At 43.1% G+C, this 20,693-nt stretch overlaps 2 protein-coding genes across 2 annotated transcripts; both read right to left on the bottom strand.

Annotated features, from left to right (window-relative positions):
- Positions 1-4,883: 4,883 nt before the first annotated feature.
- LOC117863371 (probable serine/threonine-protein kinase At1g01540) lies at positions 4,884-8,594 on the bottom strand. Its single transcript, XM_034747037.2, has 7 exons — positions 7,171-8,594; positions 6,772-6,876; positions 6,534-6,656; positions 6,278-6,448; positions 6,062-6,191; positions 5,769-5,978; positions 4,884-5,321 (listed from the first exon to the last, which is right to left on the bottom strand). The coding sequence occupies exons 1-7, from the start codon at positions 7,803-7,805 to the stop codon at positions 5,178-5,180; spliced, it is 1,518 nt and encodes a 505-aa protein (XP_034602928.1). The 5' UTR covers positions 7,806-8,594; the 3' UTR covers positions 4,884-5,177.
- A 2,795-nt stretch (positions 8,595-11,389) lies between these two features.
- On the bottom strand, positions 11,390-19,405 carry LOC117865578 (nicotinate phosphoribosyltransferase 2). Its single transcript, XM_034749802.2, has 15 exons — positions 19,076-19,405; positions 16,329-16,473; positions 15,912-16,031; positions 15,662-15,796; positions 15,497-15,558; positions 15,208-15,283; positions 14,675-14,776; positions 14,484-14,600; positions 13,860-13,918; positions 13,249-13,423; positions 12,968-13,102; positions 12,754-12,852; positions 12,418-12,526; positions 11,849-11,961; positions 11,390-11,765 (listed from the first exon to the last, which is right to left on the bottom strand). The coding sequence occupies exons 1-15, from the start codon at positions 19,255-19,257 to the stop codon at positions 11,688-11,690; spliced, it is 1,707 nt and encodes a 568-aa protein (XP_034605693.1). The 5' UTR covers positions 19,258-19,405; the 3' UTR covers positions 11,390-11,687.
- Between the last annotated feature and the right edge of the window lie 1,288 nt (positions 19,406-20,693).

The raw sequence follows: 20,693 nt of genomic DNA, 5'->3' as shown, positions 1-20,693 counted from the left end.
GTAGAGATAAACTTTATACGAAAATTGTATATCTATCTACAAATTGCAGTTCAAACATTTTTCATTTTGTATCATTTTGACGCTCAAATAATTGACATAAGTTTTAGATCTAAAGTTCAAATTTTAGATATGAAACTGAGCAGCACACATTCAAAAAATTATAACTAATTCATATGAATTCAGATAGAGATAAGTTTTATATAAAAATTGTAGCTCTCAATGAGATTTACAACTTTGTAGTTCAAATTGTTTTCATTTGGTAACCTCTTTATACTTAAATAATCGACACAAGGTTTAGATCTAAAATAATTTTAGATCTAAAACTTTTATCAATTGTTTGAGCACTAAGATGATCCCAAATGAAAAAAGTTTGAACTATAAAGTTGTAGATCTCGTTGGTATCTAAAATTTTTATACAAAGTTTATCTCCATCCAAGTTTATATGAATTAGTTATGATTTTTTGAATATGTACTTATGATTTTTTGAATGTGTATTGCCCAGAGGAGGGAATTTACCGTCGGTTCACTGGCAGTAGTTTGCTACAGTACACCTTCCGCTGTTTCAAACGGTGGTATAGGTATAGATTTGCAATTTTTTGTTTGGCTATATATTTTTGCAAAAATACTAAAATAAAAAAAATTTAAAAAATCTGGTCTGCTTGTGCGGCCTTTTTGGAGGAATCTGGGCTGGCCTATGTTTAGTCCACGACGCCCATTTGCCTTTTGACCAAAACACTTTGCATTCCGTTAGACAAACATTTTGCGTTCCTTTCAAATAAGTATAAGAACGTTTTGCATGTTGATATCTGAAAAACTGACTTGAGTTTCCAATAGGGTCTACCTAGATGGTTCATGAGCTTATAAAACTTTAAATCAGGTGAAAACTTCAAATAAAAAACGAAGCGTCGAAGCTAGGATGGAAAGGAGGCCAACTAAATTAATCATAGACCACTAGGGCATAAAGTTAAAAACATTAATGTAAAATATTTTAGTAGAAAAAATCTTGGCCATGAGGGGTGAGGGCATGGGCTCCCACCGGTCCCGTGCTAGCTCCGTCATTACTTCGAATCTTCCTTCAATTCAATTAGGGAATGAACCGTAAAAAACGAGCTTAAAATTTGAATAAGGCTCAGCATATGTACATGCACGATTTTATGGAGATCAAGTCAGAATATTTGCAGGACTGCTGCACGCCCATGGGTCGCTGATCAGGAGAAGCGCATACAGGCAGTTAGCAAGAGGAAAGCGCACGAGCGGCGGGTGGGATGCGAATTAGCATGAGGAATTCCCTGAGTGTTAGTGGCCAATAATAAGGTATTTGTTTTTTCTTTGACTTTATAAACATAGAATAATCTTAAAAATGCATATTGCAAATAAATGAGTTCCCACAGTGAACAAGCTTTGTCTATAAAGTGAAGAAATAATTTAACATCTTAAATAAATTAATCTACAAAGTGAATAAGATGGTGCCACGAACAAATTACTCTACACAAAAAACAAAATGCGTACGATGAAAAAATTGTCCTTACATGAAAATATATTAGTCTAAAAAACAAATAAGTAATTTAATATCATGAACAATTTGATATGTAAATTGAATAAAATGGATCCACCCACGAACAAATTATTGGACATGAGAACAAACATGTCCACGTTTCGAACAAATTATTATTAAAAGCAAATAAATATTTTTACAGTGCCAACTAGTAAAAAAATTTAAAGAAAATGTAATAAAACAAAGTAAACAACAAAAGAAATTTATAATTACCAAAAATAAAAGAAAATAGAAACAAAAAGACAATAAAGAAAATCTATAATAGAATTAGAAATAAAAGGAGAAAGAAATTACTAACAAAATGAATAGAAAAGGAAAAATAAAAGAAGAAGAAAACAAAGCAGCAGCACGGCAGTAGCATCTTCCTTTCGCTTCTCTCGCTCCCGTGAGCCTTGCTTGCATCCCCATGGGCTGCGTATTGAGCTTTCATGGGCCGTGCGAGTCCCTTGAGGTGACACCGCCTGCCGCGCGGCCACCGTCGACAGCGACCCGTCGGCGGCGGCGGCGGTCGACCCGGCTCGCCGGCCGGCTGCACGGGCTGTACGGGGGCGCGGCGTAGGACGCACGGCAACGGCCGTCCTGTAACCATCTGGACGGCGATTCCGTTGGGGACGTCGACGCCGGCCGACCCTTCACCTCACTCGTCTTCGGCCTTGTTTAGTAGAGGTATCAAATTACTGTTACAGCACTGTAGCATACTGTAGCGTTTCGTTTGTATTTGTGAATTATTGTCCAAACATTGACTAATTAGGCTCAAAAGATTCGTCTCGCAAAGTATAACAAAACTGTGCAATTAGTTTTTAATTTCGTCTACATTTAGTACTCCATACATGTACCGCAAGTTTGATGTGATGGGAAATCTTCTTTTTGCATAGTGCCAAAGTTGGAAGTTGGGGGTGAACTAAACAAGGGCTTCGTCGGAGCCAGCTGCTCTCAGTCCTTGCCTGGTTTACCTCCCCTCGCTCGTCATCTCACCTCCAAAAAAGACGCAGGACCTGTAGCCGGATTTGCTCATTTCTCATCATGGAATCCGTTACTTCTCCGGTCTGCCTGTACCAATCACAGGTTCCATCCACCATCGCTGTCTGAACCTCTGGCCAGGCAAAGTAGGGCCTTGTTTAGTTGCCCAACTTTGAGATGTCAAAATTAAACACTGTAGCATTTCATTTGTATTTGTGAATTATTGTCCAAACATTGCCTAATTAGGCTCAAAAGATTCGTCTCGTAAAGTACAACAAAACTGTGCAATTAGTTTTTGATTTCGTTTACATTCAGTACTCCATGCATGTACCGCAAGTTTGATGTGATGGGGAATCTTCTTTTTGCATAGTGCCAAAGTTGGAATTTTGAAGTGAACTAAACGTGGCCCACGTGACCTATTCTTCCTGGGAATCGACACTTTTTGTGGCTACCTGACTGCAATTGCTTGTCAAAAACTGTTGAAACCCTGTGATTGTGTACCAAACATTGGCAGCTACATCAGGCCCTCACACCACCCAGCAACCGTGAGCATTCAGTCTGAACAATTGAATCATCACATACTTGTTGGCTCACGGGGGCTAAACTTTAGCCCTGTCACATCGGATGTTTAGATATTATTTAGGATTATTAAACATAGTCTAATTATAAAATTAATTATACAAATGGAGGCTAATTCGTGAGACGAATCTATTAAGCCTAATTAGTCCATGATTTGACAATGTGGTGCTACAGTAACCATTTGCCAGTGATGGATTAATTAGGCTTAATAGATTCATCTCGCGAATTAGCCTAGGAGTTCTGCAATTAGTTTTATAATTAGCTTATGTTTAGTCCTCCTAATTACCATCCGCACATTCGATATGACAGGGCTAAAGTTTAGCCCCTGGTATTCAAACGACCCCTAACTTTCAGTACACCCCAGCAACCCTAGCATTCAGTTTGAGCAGTTGGATAATCAGAGTGTCATGTGATAGGAAGTGTAGCTAGTGTGACATCAGAAACCGGGAACTATGGTAGTGACTGGTTGGGTGCATAAGTTCTAACCAGGCTCCACTTATGCACTTTAGGCTTGATTGGTTGGATGCATACGCCTCCTAGCCAGGCCCAACTTATACACCACAGCGTAGATAACCTGGCTAGCTGGAAACATGAGGGGAGGTCGCATCCGCGGAACCGAGTTTCTTCTAGCTCGATGCTACGCATCCGCTCACCTCCCGTGCCGTGCACCTCCTCCGCCGTCCCGGTCGCCACCTCCACGCCGAGCCCGCTGCGGCCGACCTCCTCCATCCCGTAGAGCTATCTCCCAACCGTGCGGCCGCGGAGCTCCGCTCCCCGACTCTTTCTTCCTCAGTGCCACCGCTAGAGGTCCTCCTCCCCATTGTCCCCGCCGTCCTCCCAAGCCATTGGATTTGCCATCATTGGATTTGCCATCACTGCGGCCGTGTGATCCAACCTCGGCGGATCCAATTATTGCCTCCTCCGCGGCCCACCTATTTGTGCTGCTGCTGTTGCCGTCCGTCCGCTCAGCTGCTCTCCTCTGCACACGTGGCGACGGCAGCCACCTCCGAAGCCGTCCTCCACGTCGTAGCCAGGCTGGAGAAGCCCGGGCTTAGCTGCTCTCCTCTGCACCCGCAGCGGCAGCAGCCAACTCCGGCACCGTCCTCCTACGCCGCCGCCAGGCTAGAGGACCCCCGACTCAGCTGCTCTCCTCTGTACCCGCGGCGGCGGCGGCCACCACCCGCGCCATCCTCCCACGCCATCGCTAGAAAGAGTCGTTCTATTCTACTATGTTCTATTCCAGTATAATAGAAAGTGCGATTATAGTAATTTAGAATTTCTATTTTACTAGAAGTGGCGAGTAAAAAGAAAGTTCTATACATAATAAAATTAGGCTGAAGGGGCCTCGGCTCAGCTGCTCTCCTCTGCACCCGCTGCGGCGGCAGCCACCTCCGACGCCGCTGCCAGGCTAGAGGGGCTCCGGCTCAGCTGCTCTCCTCCGCTGATGCTGCCCTCTCTCTGATGAGCCTTCGGATGAGGTTTAAAAATGGAGTTAAGGAGATGGTAACTTCACCTCCATAAGTACATGGTGAGAGTATCAAACTGTGCAGCCAACCAAGCTTCAGCAATTCAGGCTACAAGCTTCAGCAATTCAGGCTAACCTTCACCACCCAACCAAACACATATGAATTGCATCGGTTAAGCCCGGTGAAATCTAGCCTGGCTTAGTTTTCTAGCCAGGCTAGGACTAACCAAGTGACCAATCACTACCTATATGTCAAGCAGATGCTCAATACTGGCAGCATGGTTTGGAGGTCATTGGCCAATCCTACTGGAACGGTTTTTCAGCTATAGCAATGCTCAATCATTTTTTTTCACCTCAAGAGTAGACACGCCTTTACCCATACAAATCATCTCTCGAATAAATACGACCCTGGAACAAAACAACCAAAAAATCACTATGCCTAACATATTAATCCGACAATGTACAGATACTGTCACGACGATCACCACTGGTGCTTGCAGAGCTCGTGTGCCCAACTGATCACCTGACGAGACAGCAAATGAGCCTTTTGTGGCCTCGCGGCGTACAGACTTACGGTCGGGCACGAGGACTCGGAACAATCACCGCTTTTCCTGACAGCTAGGTCTCCTGAGTTCTCCATTTGAAAGGCTCTCCTCCTTTCGGTGTGTCTTTTGGCGTGTTGTTCCCACTGCTATCGCCCGGATCACTTGCAGGTGTTTCCACTGATCTCGCTTGAGTTGGAGCCTTGCCACCGCGACGTTCCTGCCAAGAGAGTAGCAAAAAGTTAGCAATCTAAGTCTGTATAGTTTTGGAAAAATATCGCTTTACTTTTTACAAGAATCTGAAATTATTAGAGGAAAGAACTACTTGGCGGTTCTTGAAGGCTTTGGAGACCCCACATGATTTACAGAAATAAAAAGAATCTCAGACGTGTCACAAATGTGGTGATAACCTAGTGAAAACAAACGCTCAAGCAATTCAGACTGACCCGTAGGGATACTTGACAAACATGTCAAAAGGAAATGTTACTCAGTTAATCTAAATGTAAACAACGAGTACAGCACAAGGCGTTCATCATGATGACTTTCTTGGTTCAGAATTAGCTAGCAGTAATATTTAGGGGCGACAAAATCAATGCAAAGCATCGTAACCAAATAATGGACTCTCCAAAAATAAGTTCATAAATATCCAAATGCCACCTTGACTTACATCTCTGTAGGGGAAATCATCAACTTCAAGCATGTGAATGACATGCCCAATCTTTGGCCTCTTGCGAGCTTCAGGATCTACGCACCGCAAAGCCACTAACAAAGCCTTCTTCAATGCCCTAGAAGTAGGCTTCTCAGTCATCTTCGGGTCCAAAACCCCTTCGGAATTTCGGTTGCTGACCATTGTCTTCAGCCATTCAACAAGATTAACCTGAAAATGATTACACCACAGCTAAGAAATGCATTTCACTGGTTCTTTAATTAGCACTCGTAAGGAGCATGGTCATTACTAACCTCCCCTGGTGGCCTGTTGTAATCAACAGGAACCCGGCCAGATATTATTTCCATGATAAGGATTCCAAAACTATAGACATCACTAGTTTCATTCAACATGCCAGTGCCTGCATATTCTGGAGCAACATACCTGCAAATAATAAAATAAAAATAAGCCGCCGCATTCTTGTGTATCTTCTGTGATCCAATTTTATAGGTAGAGAGTTGATGTCTAACCCAAATGTCCCCATGACCCTGGTTGTCACGTAACTCCTCTCTGAACCCAAAAGCTTTGCTAGCCCAAAATCAGAAAGTTTAGCATTCCAACGCTTGTCAAGGAGAATATTGCTTGACTTGACATCACGGTGAACCACCTTTGGTTCAAGTCCCTCGTGCAAATACATTAAGCTGCACAGTTAGGTAAAATAATGTAAGCAGACAGTGACAACAAAAATATTATATAGACTGCAGATATAATCTCAAAAGGGAATACCCTTTTGCTGTTCCCAGAATAATCTTCATTCTGATATCCCATGTCAGAGGGCTCACAGGACCAACATCACCATGGAGCCATTGCTCCAAGTTTCCGTTATTTACATACTCATACACAAGCATCCTGGGGAAAAAACCATATTCAATGAAATTTTTGATATAAGCTCCTTGCTTCTACAACTCAAACAATCTGAGCTAAAACTGATGTTCACAGTTCATATAAGATTATAAGAAGATACCTTTGGTTCCCTTCAGCACAGTATCCTAAGAGCCGCACCAGGTTCTTGTGCCGCACTCGCCCAATCGCTTCCACCTCAACCTTGAATTCCCTCTCTGCCTGCCCCCTAACAAATCAGAGCATCACATTTTACTAATTCAGCAACACTAACGTCACTAATACAAACATACATTTCATCATCTATGTACTGCAGACTTCACTACTAAGCATGAATCATAAAAAACACGACTTGATTGGGTTTCTTGCACAATGTCACCATCTGAATTGTCAACATCTCCATTGACCATTCGTGTGCATCTTGCTTAGACTACAATCAACAGTTTCTAAAAATGAAGGAAGCGAATTCAACACATAAGCTTCTAAATACGGCTACGATTCAGCTTACAGGTAGCATCAGTACCTGTTGTTGAGCAGGTTCTTGACGGCGACCTGCACGCCGCCCTCGAGCACGCCGTGGTAGACGATGCCGTAGCCGCCCTCGCCGATCACCTTCTCGTCGGCGAACATGCACGTGGCGTCCTCCAGCTCCTTGAGCGTGTACCAGTGGCCCCACCCCAGGTGGGACACCTCCGGGACCCCCGGCTCCCCGCCCCCGCCGCGGCTCTCGCCGCTGGCGCCCCGCGACGACGGCCCCCCGCTCCGCTGGTGGTGCGGCGGCGGCGGCTGCTCCGGGAACGTGATGCGGTGCTCCTTCCCGGTCTCGATCTGGATGGAGTCCGGCGGCGGCGCCTGGAGCACCTGCGCGAGCGGCGCCTTGGCCGGGGCGGCGGGGGCCGCGGCGCCGCGGGAGGGCACCTCCTGGATGTCCTTGGGTGGCTTGGCGGGGTGCTTGGGCTGGGCATTGGGCACGACGACGGGGAGGTGGAGGACGGGGGTGGCCGGGACGGCGCGCCGGCGTCGGCGGCGGCGGGAGGCGAGGAGGCACACCAGGGAGAGGAGGACGAGGAGGAGCACGAAGGCGGCGCCGACACCGATGCCGACGAGCTCCCAGAGGTGGAGCCCGAACACCAGCGTGCCCTGGTCGGAGTCCGACATGGGCGCCGCGTTGCCCAGCTCCCTCCCGGGCTCAAGCAGAAATGGCGGATCTCCCCGGAAACCCGAGCAGAATTGGGCGCTAAAACGAATTTTTCCAAGAAAAGAATCGCCGAAAACTGGGGTTTTGCAGGGAATTTGGTGAGCTAGACTTGATTCTCGCAGGGAACAAACAAATGAGTGGGCAAACAAAGTGGCCAAGAACGAAGAATCTCTGCGATTTCTGCAGGGGACGCAGTGGGAAAAGTAGGACTTTGGGGGTGGGAGAGAGGAAGGGATTTAGGACAGGATGGAGTGACGAAAAAGGTGGATTTGGAGGGTGATTGGGCCCGAAAAGGTTGGATTTGGGGGCAATGTGGGGCGCGGAGAGCGGATCATTTCGAGGGTGTGAGGAGCCGGGCGAGGTTAATCTAGCTCTGATGATGCGAGGATGGAAGATTTTGGGTGTGGAGGCGGAGGACGAGGGTGGTGCTGGTGAGGTGTGGCCTGGGTGGCTGGGTGGTTGGTGGCGATCATTAGAGGCCAATCACATCCCAAATCAACAAGAAATGTACAGGAAGGCCTGGATAGTACAAAAGTGACTGCTCAGAGTAGACTGTAGAGTGTGTGTGTGTGTGTGTGTGTGTGTGAGAGAGAGAGAGAGAGAGAGAGAGAGAGAGAGAGAGAGAGAGAGAGAGAGAGAGAGTAGTGAGAGAAGATAGGTCAGGTGAGGGGAGGGAGTGGAGAACAGCCAGGGCATGGAGGAGTGGACTCCTGAATCCAGGACCAGTGGGAGAGAGGAGGAGCAGTGACAGCCTGACAGGTTCCTGCAGGCTTTGCACAATTGTATTGGCGACTTGGAATTCGGTGGTAGGGAAGTCAATACCGGATACCTAAACAAATACAGGATATTTTGAGGCCGCATAGGAGCTCAGTTTCAGACGAGAGAGGACCACGAGGAGAGTTGCAAACCCTGTTTCAAAGGGTAGGAATTTCTCTTATGAAGTTCATATAGGAATTGGATGGTTCCTTTTATGAAGTTTATATGCGAGATTTATGTGGAATTTCTACTTCTTCTGAGCCTGAAAGCTGAAAGTTTGTAGGTAGTATAGGCATGTATGAGAAGATATTGTAAAATTGGGAGGGGTAACCATCACCAACTATTGTCAATTAAATCTGCCGACAAAAACTAAACCACCCGCAGACATAGGATTTTGTGATGGGCCTACGTAGACTCCGTACACGGTACACATACGAGATGCATACTCAAGTAGTTAGTGTTCAACAGTGACTCGTAGGTTGTCACAATCGCCACGTCTATATAGCAAACTGCGATGCTTGCCACGTTGCACTAGTCGATGCCTGATACATCCCAAAACAAATAAATAATTTTTTTAGTAGGATATATTTGAGTACAAGTGTACAGCAACAAGTGATTAACCTGAATTTATATATTCTAAACGATACTTGAAAGTATTTTCTTTTGCAATATCTCTTTTTGCCCATGTCAATGATAGAAAGTAATGGTTTAACATGTAGAGCATGACATGTTTGGTTGTTCTTTTTCCCCTCTCGGTGTCAATGATTGAATGTACTCCCTCCGTTTCAAATTGTAGGTCATTTTGGTTTTTCTAGGTTCAGGGAGTAATGTTTTAACACGTCGAGCATTGACATATCTGACACATCTTTATCTCTTCAGAAGATAAAAACACATGTACAACTCACATATATAATGCACAATCATATAATTAGATATGTTAATTGTTATAATTTTTTTAATTATTTATATTTCCTTACCACACATGTTATTAGCATGGACAGGATATTTTTGGAAGGTCTTCGTCTTTATCAACTTAATCAATGGGCTCCCGCCTGTTAGTTTTCCTCATATTTAGCTCTGGCATTGCATAATGCACACAAAGATGCATTTTCCATTCGATTGACAGTGTTATAGAAGTCGCGGCCTAGTGGGGGTTTTCAAAGGAAAATGGTTTCAAAGGAATATGGTGGCAAAGATTCTTCTTTGCTGTAGTAGCTCGTGCACCGAGTCCAGCACGGACGTACGTACACGACCGTACATGGTCAGATGCCGCTATTTCCGCGACGCCGTCGTTTTGGTTGCCAACCGCAGCACCATCTCAGCCACGTGATTCCCGTCCTCCTCGAAGCGCAAGGTGCAAATTGGCCGATGATGTTTGTTTCCCTTGGAGAGCTAGCTGTTTCAGTATTTCTTTTCCACCTGCAGCTTCATTTCTTCACAGTTTACCAGGTTTCTTTCAAGAACCAAAAGTATTGACCAGGTTTTGTAATAATACCCGCTCAAAATAAAACAAATAAATGATGTTCAAACTGTAGGAAAAAAGTTTACCACTCTTGGTCCCCTAAGTCCATACAATCTTCTTGGTTTAGTTTTCGTCTTGAATTTGTTTAATTTTGAAAAAAAATCTAAACCATGCAGAAGGATTTCGCAGTGGTTTCGTAGAAATCATTTAGTTTCTCTACATACTACCTCCGATCGAGTATATATGTCGTTTTAGACAAGAAAGCAATAACAAAATAAATTAAACGTCAAATAAAAATGAACATAGGTAGTATTAGCCATGGAACATGCTGGAAGAATCAACGACGGATCCAGCGGTAGGGCGGGTGGGGCTCAAGCCCCCCTACCGCCGCTCTCAGACAATGGAGCCCCTCCTTAGCCCCCCATGATTTTTTAGGAAGAAGAAAGAAGAAGAGAAGGGAGGGAAGGAGAGGAAGGATGGGGAGCCCCTTCTAAACTCACTGGTTGGATTCGTCACCGGGAAGAATAGCGTGGTTGATGGAGAGGTGAAGTTGGGTGGAGGTGGCAAAGGTGGATGGCAACAGGTCTATGCTAATGTTGCATGGAGATGGATAAAGGTGTGCTAACATAGTACTGATAGTATATTCATCACGTAAATTTGATTACGTGATCGGCACGTCAATAAGGTAACCTAGAATTGTTTAGGACATACTTTGCACCAATTTTGAAATCAGCATGCTTTTATCCGATTTTAGACGTGAGAGATGTAAATTAAACGGAGAGTTAGGGGTTGGGAGTAAAATTAGACTGGTGATACGAATCTGTAGTGTTTGATGCTTCTAACCTAACCATAGACATCTCACAGGCCTCTATCCCTGCAAGTTCCCCCATTCTGTAACGTGTGCCCTTTCCACGAAAATTAGCGCACCTAGTCACCTTTTGGCAGGAATCGCGCAGAACTGAGCAAACAGCCATGCGTGCCACCACCACCTCCAAAAGCAGCCAACCGGTCTGTTACATGTGCTGTCATAACGCAACGGTAGTTCAGAGGGGAAAAAAAACACAACCAAACCAAAGTGTTCAGTCACTGTGCCGCGATTAATTGCGAAGGGGTGGTTGGCGAGCGCATCACCGATTCCTGCTTACTCTACTGACTGCGCCTTTTGGCCGGACTCGTCAGTCGGTTCTTGCATAAGAACACACGATAACAGACAACAGTGACACCAGCAATTCAAGCACTGGCAGATTGCAATTGCAGCGGCAACTCCAATTTCGATCTGACACCTGCACCTGCGTATGCTGCAAGAGGACAAACACGGCATCGGCATGCAGGATCTCAACATCTTTGGCTGTTAATTTTTCCCATGGACTCATAACTGATGTGTTCAGTTTTTTCCACAACGATGTATATATATAGTATATCCCCACCAATCAAGGGGTGTATTAATCAGGCCTGCATCTACAACGATAACCGGGTTGTACAAGATGAGAGCTGGGCGAGCAAAATCCTAAGGGATGAGCAATGAGCTGGTGTTGTGCACAGCTGCACAAGATCTCTAAACCTTTTTCGCGGTATATTGCTGCTATACCTCCAAGATGGCCCAAAACTTCATGTGACCATCCTCCTACTGCAGTTCACCTACTGGCGCCTCGTTCAGCCATAGGCAGTGGATGAAATCGTACAGCTTTGCGCTCACGCTTACCTGCTCAAAGCGAAGAGTTAGTGAGGTTACTGGTTATGATACGTCATTATGGGAATGATAAGGGGAAATGAGAAGGAACAAACCTTGTAGGGTGTTGGGTTTAGCCGCCGGATGTGGTCAGGCCGCAGCTTTTCAAGCTGTTGCATGCAGCGGCTTCTGATCTTGTCCAAAGAGGGCAGCTCTGCTCTGGGCTTATCTGCATGGAAACGCAGGTGCACTTGTCATTGACGCGTAACAAGACAATCAGTAAGTCGAGAGCGAGGACACTGCAAGTCTACAGTATTTTAATGATCCCATAGACAATTATTATTCAGGGTCTGATGACGTTATTTTTTCCTAAACGTGTCCCATTTTGTTTAAGAAAACTCCAGGGGCGACATGAAAGGGGTTTTGCTTTGCTGATCGATGAGTGCAGGGAAATACCGACACGATGCTCATGGAAAGATTTTGAGCCAGCCACCTGTTTTTTTTTTTTTTGGGGGGGGGGATTCTTTTTAAAGATTTAGTGCGAAAGGAAGATCCTTTCAACTTTTAAAGGCTACATGGTGCTAATGTTGATTACTTCCCTTTCTGATTACCACTTTCAAAATTTAGTCATGAGCTCATGATCACTAACAAAATTCTCATTATAAGAAAGATAAAATATCCATACCTGATCTCCCAGGCCAATAGCACTGAAGAAGCTCCTCAACATGTTGGGGGACAACGTATGCTCTTTTTGATTCAATGAACGGATGGCGGCAGAGGATTCGTTCTCCTGCCTGCAGTATTTTGAATTATGAAATCCAGTTTAAACATTGGAGGTTAATGCAGACAAAAATGTCAAAGACAAGATACAGACCATAGGAAGCATGTAATGAACTCAAATACTAGATTAGCTATGTTCCATTCCAAGGTATATTCTACAATTCTGTTCTTTGGTAATTAAATAATCTTGTGCTAAATATAAAGCTCACATGTGAACAAAGAAAACAGAGGTGTATTTTACCTTAGGTGATGGTTCACTTTCACGAATCATGATGTCCACCAGTGGATAGCCTTCTTTCCCGTACAATCTGAAACATCGCTTTTTGCACGGAATGGAAACCTGAAATTACATCATTCCATCAGTAAACAATACATAGAAACCAAAAATTACATCATACCATCAGTAAACTATACATAGAAACCAATTACTTTAGACATTAGAATACTGGACATACTTTTGCCACATCCTCAGAGAGTTTAATACGAGGTTTACTATTGATCTCAACTAGCTTAAAGACACAGCCAAGAGCAGCCTGGGAATAACACGTTACAAGATAAGTTCCAATCCCAAATGCATCAACCTCATGACCCTGCAAAGAAATGGAGAAATTATATCTACAACTGATAGGATTAAAAAGAAAGAAAAATACACTGCAGAACACACAAATGCATCTGATAACATTGGCAAGATAAGTTTTGATAAATTGCGATATCGATCCCAAGATAAGTTTATTACCTGCTTGTTGAGGGCATCAATGGTTTCCTCATTCAAGTCATTGCTAGCAGTGATGACCATCTTCCCAAAACCAGGTACATTAAACTCCTTCTCTACAGCACGAAACACTTTTCGTGCTTCAATAGACAAATAGGCCAGATCACCAGAATCTAATCTAATACCAGATGCCTTGTACCTACAAAAGAAGATACGATTAGGCAAAATGATCTTTTTAAAATTTGAAAATAAATATCAGGGAATTTCTTATCTCAGTTAACCATGGACACATAAGAAACCAAACCAAATAGAAATAACAAAACATGCAGCCAATTCTCATTTGTATTCCCGAACCATATAGGAATCTTGAGTACTGAGATATTGCAAATTATTTTGCAACAAAGCAAACCAGTATTGACAGAGTCCCTGATTGGTAGGGCCTCAAATTATAAAGTTATTATAAGTTTAAACCATCCTAAATTGTATGCTACTGGCGTGACCCTTTTTTTTATAAACTTAAGCTTCATCTATGTTTTCTTGATTTTTTTTCCTTTTGAGTTCATGAAATTTCCATGGGAAGATAGGGCTGTGGTCAAAACACACAAGTAATGAGCACCAAAGGACATTTGACATACCCTAAATCATGTAGTGCTAGAGCCACTGCGCAGAAATTTGGAATACCACTTCGCATAACCTGAAGGATAAATAATAATTACAACAATTATGCCGCAGAAAGTAAGGACTAAGGATGCAGCACAAAAAAAGATAATATACACACTCTGCAGGTGAAGAGCATCATTGGTATAAGAGATGGTGAGTATGGCTTATGCATGGTTAAAGACATACATGAATCAGTTAGCAATTGATTATGCCTTCTGAATAAATGCCAAGGTAGCAATAATAGTAAAAACACATTTGTTCAGGAATCGTGCAATCACCGATCACTATAATCTTAGGCAAAAATAAGTCCATGCATGTCTGTGCCTAAAGTAACAGCAAGCATGACACTAAACAAAAGATCACGATTTCTTGATACCAGCATTGAATATGAGGATCATTTGGTAACATCAGAATTGAGAAAAGGAGTACCATTCGAAAGATAAACAGAAAATCTTGAAGTCATAATTGACAAAGTATCAAATGGGAGGTTTCGGTCCTACTCACCACCTCGAGAAAAGAGTGTTGGCCCTGTTCATTCAGACACGAATAGAAGTACAAACAACAAAAGAAAAGCTTGAAGCTCAGACAAACTAACTCACGTCATATGTGTCCACAAGAGCTAGGAAGTTGCTTGGAAAAGCCAACGCATAGGATGCAAATGCTGCCAGCTCACTTGGATTTGTATAACCAAATACACCACCTAATGAATCTGCTACCTGAAATTAATTGAAAAAAGTGACATAAGAATACTGAGAACTAAAACCAATGCAACAAGGTTCTGAAATCATACCTGTATCTTTTGAAGCCATTCTTGCACTAAACTAACAAAATCCTGGCAGACTCTTGAACCATCTTTACTCCTGAGGGCCTTGTCAGGGATCTCATCAAGGCTCTGAAAGTTTTGAAAGTATTACTAATAACTAAATCAGGAAGGACCAACTCACATTAAATGGCACAAAAACAAAAATGTACCCCTAAAATGTGTTCTAAGCATGAACTTCTGTAGATGCAAATGCAAGGGACAGTACCAACTGTTGTGCACATTGTACAGAAATGACATGAAAAGGAATCACTATGCTCAAATGTTAATCCATAGGTTAAAAGAACACGACAAAAGAAAAGTAGCATGGCTAAAAAGAGAAGGAATGGAACACGTTACCCAGAATCCTGAAAGTGGGGCTCTAGCAATCAATATAGTAAAAAAATGTTTTTGTTTGAATAATGCAACTACAGTATGCACAGACATAATGCTCCCCAGTGAAGAAAATTATTGTATTTGTGAAAGTTCTCATTCATTCATAACAGGAATGATATTTTACTGACCATGTACGAGCTAACAAAAGCATGAGAGTGTGTTCCACGAAGTGGTATGCCAAACAAATTTCCAGCCAACACATTACTGCAAAAACAAGAGGAAATTAAGCAAATGGTGAACACATCTAACATTTTGGTAAAGGAAAAAAAGGCTAAGCAACGCAATAATAACTGAAAATACACCGCTTCTTCAAGCATCATCATAAATAGCAAAGGGCAATCAAGCATCATCATAAATAGCAAAGGGCGTAAAATATTGCTTAATTCTACTTATAAATTTAGAAATGAAAGAACCCACCTTGTTGCATCAAAACCTCCCATAAAACAATATTTTGAGGCACTTATTGCACCATCAGGTCCCTGCAGTAATAAAATTCGCAGTGATATTTATCACACAAAAATACTAGTCTGTACAAAAAGGTGTTGCATGACAGTTGAAAAGGGGCAGATAATAATATCACACCTGTGCTCGTCTTAAACCGAACTCCAACAGAACCTTTGATTTTCCAGCAACATGACGATGCCGCGCAGCATTAGTAGTTACCAAAGAGGCATAATTTATAAGATTTATAAATGGAGTTTCAAGAAGTTGAACCACCTGATGATGTCATAACAAGTGGTAAGTTACCATAGATGCATTTCAAGATTTTGGTCAATGCTCAAAACAATATATGGTATATTAGTAAAACAACTGGTGAGGGCTTTGAACTTACAGCAACTGGACCCTCAACTCTCATCAAGGGCACTTTTGGAAAGACTACTGAGCCCTCAGGAATGGAGTACACCTCTACATCAGAGCAGTCAACTTCCCTAAGATAATCGAAGAATGCACCCTAGCAATTGTATATTACATAAGAAAATGAGCATTTAGCAGGAAAATAACCTAATAATTCTATTAAAAGTTGAGTGAAAAAAGAAAATATCCAAGGCACGTGTATTTTTAAGTTGCTCCTTCTACCTCCATTCAAAGTACCCATTTTTTTAAGTTCATGCTAATCAACCAATATATGTACATATACATATGAGTGACTAAAAGGCTGATTTGCAGCAAAACCAGCAGCCTATCAAGGAACCATTCACCAAAATCATGGGAGGAAAGGGAGTTTACTCATGTCTGGATGAGATGATACCTCACACATTGGCATGACTGATTGCAGGAAAGAAACGTCATCTTCCGTGAACTTAAAATTTGCAATAAACTTAATGCACTCCTCTAGGCCAGCAAATACTGTGAACTCCCCACCAAATGGATTTTTCCTAAAGTACAGGTCAAAGCTGTGAAAGGAGAAGGAACCAAATCAGAATGAGGTTGACAAAGCTATTAGCTGTAATACATTCTTTCCATTCATAGACTTGGCATTAGCAACTACATTCACTGAAAGGTTTACGGAAGAATAGCACTTCATGAGGAAGCAAACATAAAGTGTATCCTTGATCTACAAAGACTAAAAATTGCAACAAAATGGACAGCATTGGATGAACATACAAGTTGCTACTAGGTAATCACTTTCTCATGCTGTGCCAAAGAATGCTTTGTGAATTACAAAGATTAAAGTTTCAATTTTTCCAAATGTACGAGTCCGTTATAGTAGGATGATTTCGGAAAATTGCTGTCAGATTAAAATTCAATGACCATAAGCTTCAAGTCAAAGCCTGTGTACCCCAATATGTTAGTCTCAAGATATATCAAACCTTAAAGAAAGAAACCATAAAAATCTCAAATCCAGCATGATCCTTTTGTTACTATCCTCTCAGTTTTGGATGCAATATGTTGGTAACAACTAACTACATACACCCTGGGCAGGGCAGTGGGCAACTTTTCAGCATTTACTGTTTCATCTATAAACCTAAAGTTCTTCTAATTATGCTGGTATGAAGGTTTTTGCTGTTCACACTTGAATGGAGAAGAATACCACACAAAGATATGCAAGGAATAATTGCCTGTAAACAAATGCACGCAGTAGATTATATTAATATAATTGTGGACGAATTGTCTTAAACAGGGAGAAACATGGGAAAGATACTTTCCCAACTTGGCCTAGTTGAATTATGCCGTGGCCTAGCATTAACATACCATTTGCATGTCCAAATTCCCCTAAGATTGTGATAAGAAAAAAGCTACGTGAGATTGGTGTCGCTTTGTTTGGAGGCATGATAAGAAAAAAGCTACGTGAGATTGGTGTTGTTTTGTTTGGAAGCATGTAGAAGCACTTCATAAATGTAATTTAGGGAGCTGTTGAAAAAAAAGGCAAAAGAAAACACACTGCATTTTCAGAAGCCGACAAATATCTTATCCTGTAGGCAAACAACGTATTAATGCAATACATGCAAAACAAGTCCTATTACCTTATTCAGATAAAATCTGAGGGTGCAGAGGCACATATCATTAATAAAGGAAAAGCAATAGGTCCCAAATGCCCTAGTCAAGAACCATGAACATATTCCATACAAACATAGAGAAAATCACTTCACCCAAAGATCCTCGTTTAGCACAATATACATCAATAGTTTTGGTAGGCCCATAGTTTCGCATTGTCATGTTGTACATAGGTAACAGCAATATACAAAACTGCCTAGTGTAATTCAGAAGTACCACCCGGAATATTCCTCGAATGACAAAATCACGACGACTTTTCTTCTGAAATTCCCTTGTTCCTGAACAAGCTAACATATATATCATATATGATGATATCATCTTGCTTTTTTTCCTGAGAAAAAGGAGATGTCCACTAGACCACTACTGAAATATGCAACTTCTTTAAGTAAATGTTGCTTTCTTGCATACGTTTGTGACTGTACACATTTCATACCTTGGATGGCCAAAGCAATTAAATATGAAATCCAAAGATGAAATGGTCGTCTCATTTGTTTACTCAAGTAGTAAAGCTCGCACATCTATTTGTCTTAACTTAGATGTCTCCATCCATTTGTCTCCAATGAATTACATCATGCTTTCGGTAAAAAAAAAAATTCTCTATGCACAGACTGTGAAAATTATCCAAGACTAGTTACACTTATTTGGTAGAATCTATCACAAGAAGGGCAAAGTGGTAAAAGTTTTGGCTCCGAAACCCGATATATGATAAATTAACACAAAATCCGGAATATACCTTTAACAAAAAAGCACAAGGATCTTCGTCAACTCCAAGCAACTTAAAACACAGCTAAAATACCAACCTCGACAAGGATTGATTAAAATTGCACACTGGAAAGGGCTCCCCCCAAAGCAATTACAAAGTTGAGCTATGAAAATGAAAGCCCATTTGAAGACAGAGCAAAAAGGTGCATGTAGCAAAATTATTGAAGTGGCATCCCATTTGGCAGTTTTTTTTAATAAGCAACATCGTATCGGCAAAAGGTAGTCCCTGTTGGCATACAGTAAATGCATACTACCGTAGTAACAAAAAAACGAACAAGATGCTCAAAATGTTAAGAAACTGTAACTACGCACGAGAAGGCTTCCCAAAGCAAAACCAGAGCACCCACTAGAAAAACAAAATTGAAAAAAAAAACACTCCAACAATCAATCAACTAGCAGCGGAAAAGACCGCGCCGTGTTAAACCACGACGGCGAGAAAGTGAGAAAAATTAAAATTCTAATACCAAACAACCAATCCTACGAGAACAAATACCAACACATTGATCATAATATATCTCTCTCATTCAGCAACAGCAACAGCAACATGAGAGTTGCATGAGCGACGACCAATAGCATCCCCCAAAAGCCCGATCCCTCGAAACCTAACCCGGCACAGATAAGCCGGTCCCGCTCACCACCCTCTCGCCAGATCACCACCCCCCCGATCCAATCCAGTCCGCACACGGCCAAACAAAGGCACCCAACGAAGCGGGACAAGGGGAGAGAGGGAGGACTCACACGGCTCGGTCGGCGTGCTTCCCGGCCTTCCAGTACGCGTAGGCCATGGAGAACTGGTACTGATCGGTGAGCAGCGCCGTGGCCATGGGGTTGGTGGGCGCCCCCACCTGCGCCGCCATCCCCGCGTGGGTGCCGTTCCCGTTGGCGTGGGCGCTCGCGGGCGGCGCCGACGTGGCCGCCATCCTGGCCTCCCGGAAGAGCTCCTGGGAGGCGGCTCCCGCCTAGGGCTGGCTTGGCGGAGGAGGGGGCGGGAGAGGCTTCTCCGGGAGGGGGAGGGGAGGCGGGAGGAGACAACTGGAGAGCGGGAGGAGGCGGAGGCGGAGGACGGGAAGGAGGCAGGGGCCGGATTGGAATTTGGGAGTTTGGCCGGGAGCCGGTCCTTATTTATACGTTGGAAGGGTTGCAGGCGTGCACCGGAGGAAAAGGCAAATGAGTAAATGACACAGGCTCCCCTGCTGGTCGTCAGGTTTGAACCATCGTCTGATAACAGTGTTGGTCTGTCGGATTGGATGAAAGCGAGTTTACATCATGATGTTTGATCCTTTGACACCGATTTGGCACGTGGGTCTCCCATGTCTACTGTTTCGATTTTTTTTCTCATCACAATTAGGGAACATGTTCAAGTTTTGTTTGTGTATACTTTCTCATATTTATACTAATAGTTAGTATCTCATTTGGCGCGAAACAATAATCTTTTTGGTCAACACCATTTTATTTGGCGTTGCATGGTGCGATATGGGCTCAGTGGTGAACGTAGCGTGTGTATGATTTTTTCTTTGCTGCAATACATGTTAGCCAAAATTTTACGTCACAATAAAGTTGTACGTAACGCCATTTCATTTTGGGATAACTCCATGACAAGTGGAACGGCGACATCAATTCTATCGCCAATGAAACTTGTAACCGAAAAATCAAGGGAGCATACACGTGTGCGCTCATTTCAGACTACATAGATTAAATGATTCCTCACTATCTCAACATGATTTAAAACGACATTGTAACCACATTCGTGATGACTGCAATAAGTATTTCACTTTGGTTGCCATTCCATCAATTGCTTAGTTTTTAAATGACTCACGGATATAAATTGTCACAATCGTCTCATGGCTTCCACGACTGTTTCTATCCCAATCCTGCCTGTTCTATCGCAAATCCCTGTCTATTCTCTGCGGATCGATCGATTATCAGGATGGTGAACTTTGAACCATACTGCGGGATCAAAGTATATTTCCAGCATATACCGAGGACCAAATCGGAATTATCCTTCCCTCTGAGGTTTCCGTTTCGGTCCAGCCCACTGCTGGCCTTTTTGGACGCTATCTATGGCCACTTTTCGGCCCTTTTTCATCAGCAATCCGGAGGAACACCGTCGGGAACTTACTTGAGCCCACCGGCAGCTGGGTCCCAAAGTACACTGGTCCCACTGCCAGTGAGACTGAGAGTTTCTGCGCCAAGACACGAGTCCACGGGAGAAAGAGAGATGCCAGGTGGCGGTAGGTGGGAAGCGAAGCGTGCCTTCTTTTGGGTCTGCGCGGAACGCACGCTCCTTTCTTTCCTTCTGGTGGCCGTGGCCTGCAGGAATCTTCGTGGATCTCGCCGGCGTGTTGCTGGGATCTCC

Source organism: Setaria viridis, chromosome 7, assembly GCF_005286985.2.
Source record: "Setaria viridis chromosome 7, Setaria_viridis_v4.0, whole genome shotgun sequence".
NCBI classification, from domain to species: domain Eukaryota; kingdom Viridiplantae; phylum Streptophyta; class Magnoliopsida; order Poales; family Poaceae; genus Setaria; species Setaria viridis.
Note: the sequence above shows the minus strand (reverse complement) of the source record. Positions and strands in the feature narration are given on the sequence as shown.

Bases quoted from the DNA above. Each gene is read 5' to 3' on its own strand.
- LOC117863371 (XM_034747037.2), bottom strand. From the start codon at position 7,805: ATGTCGGACTCCGACCAGGGCACGCTGGTGTTCGGGCTCCACCTCTGG. The intron at 6,657-6,771 runs GTATCTTCTTAT...TTTTTTCCCCAG, and splicing joins TGTGCTGAAGGGAACCAAAG to GATGCTTGTGTATGAGTATG. The intron at 5,322-5,768 runs GTAAGTCAAGGT...CTCTCTTGGCAG, and splicing joins ATGATTTCCCCTACAGAGAT to GAACGTCGCGGTGGCAAGGC.
- LOC117865578 (XM_034749802.2), bottom strand. From the start codon at position 19,257: ATGGCGGCCACGTCGGCGCCGCCCGCGAGCGCCCACGCCAACGGGAAC. The intron at 14,777-15,207 runs GTCAGTAAAATA...CAAAACTTTCAG, and splicing joins CTTTTGTTAGCTCGTACATG to AGCCTTGATGAGATCCCTGA. The intron at 12,527-12,753 runs GTAAAATACACC...AAAATACTGCAG, and splicing joins AAAGTGAACCATCACCTAAG to GCAGGAGAACGAATCCTCTG.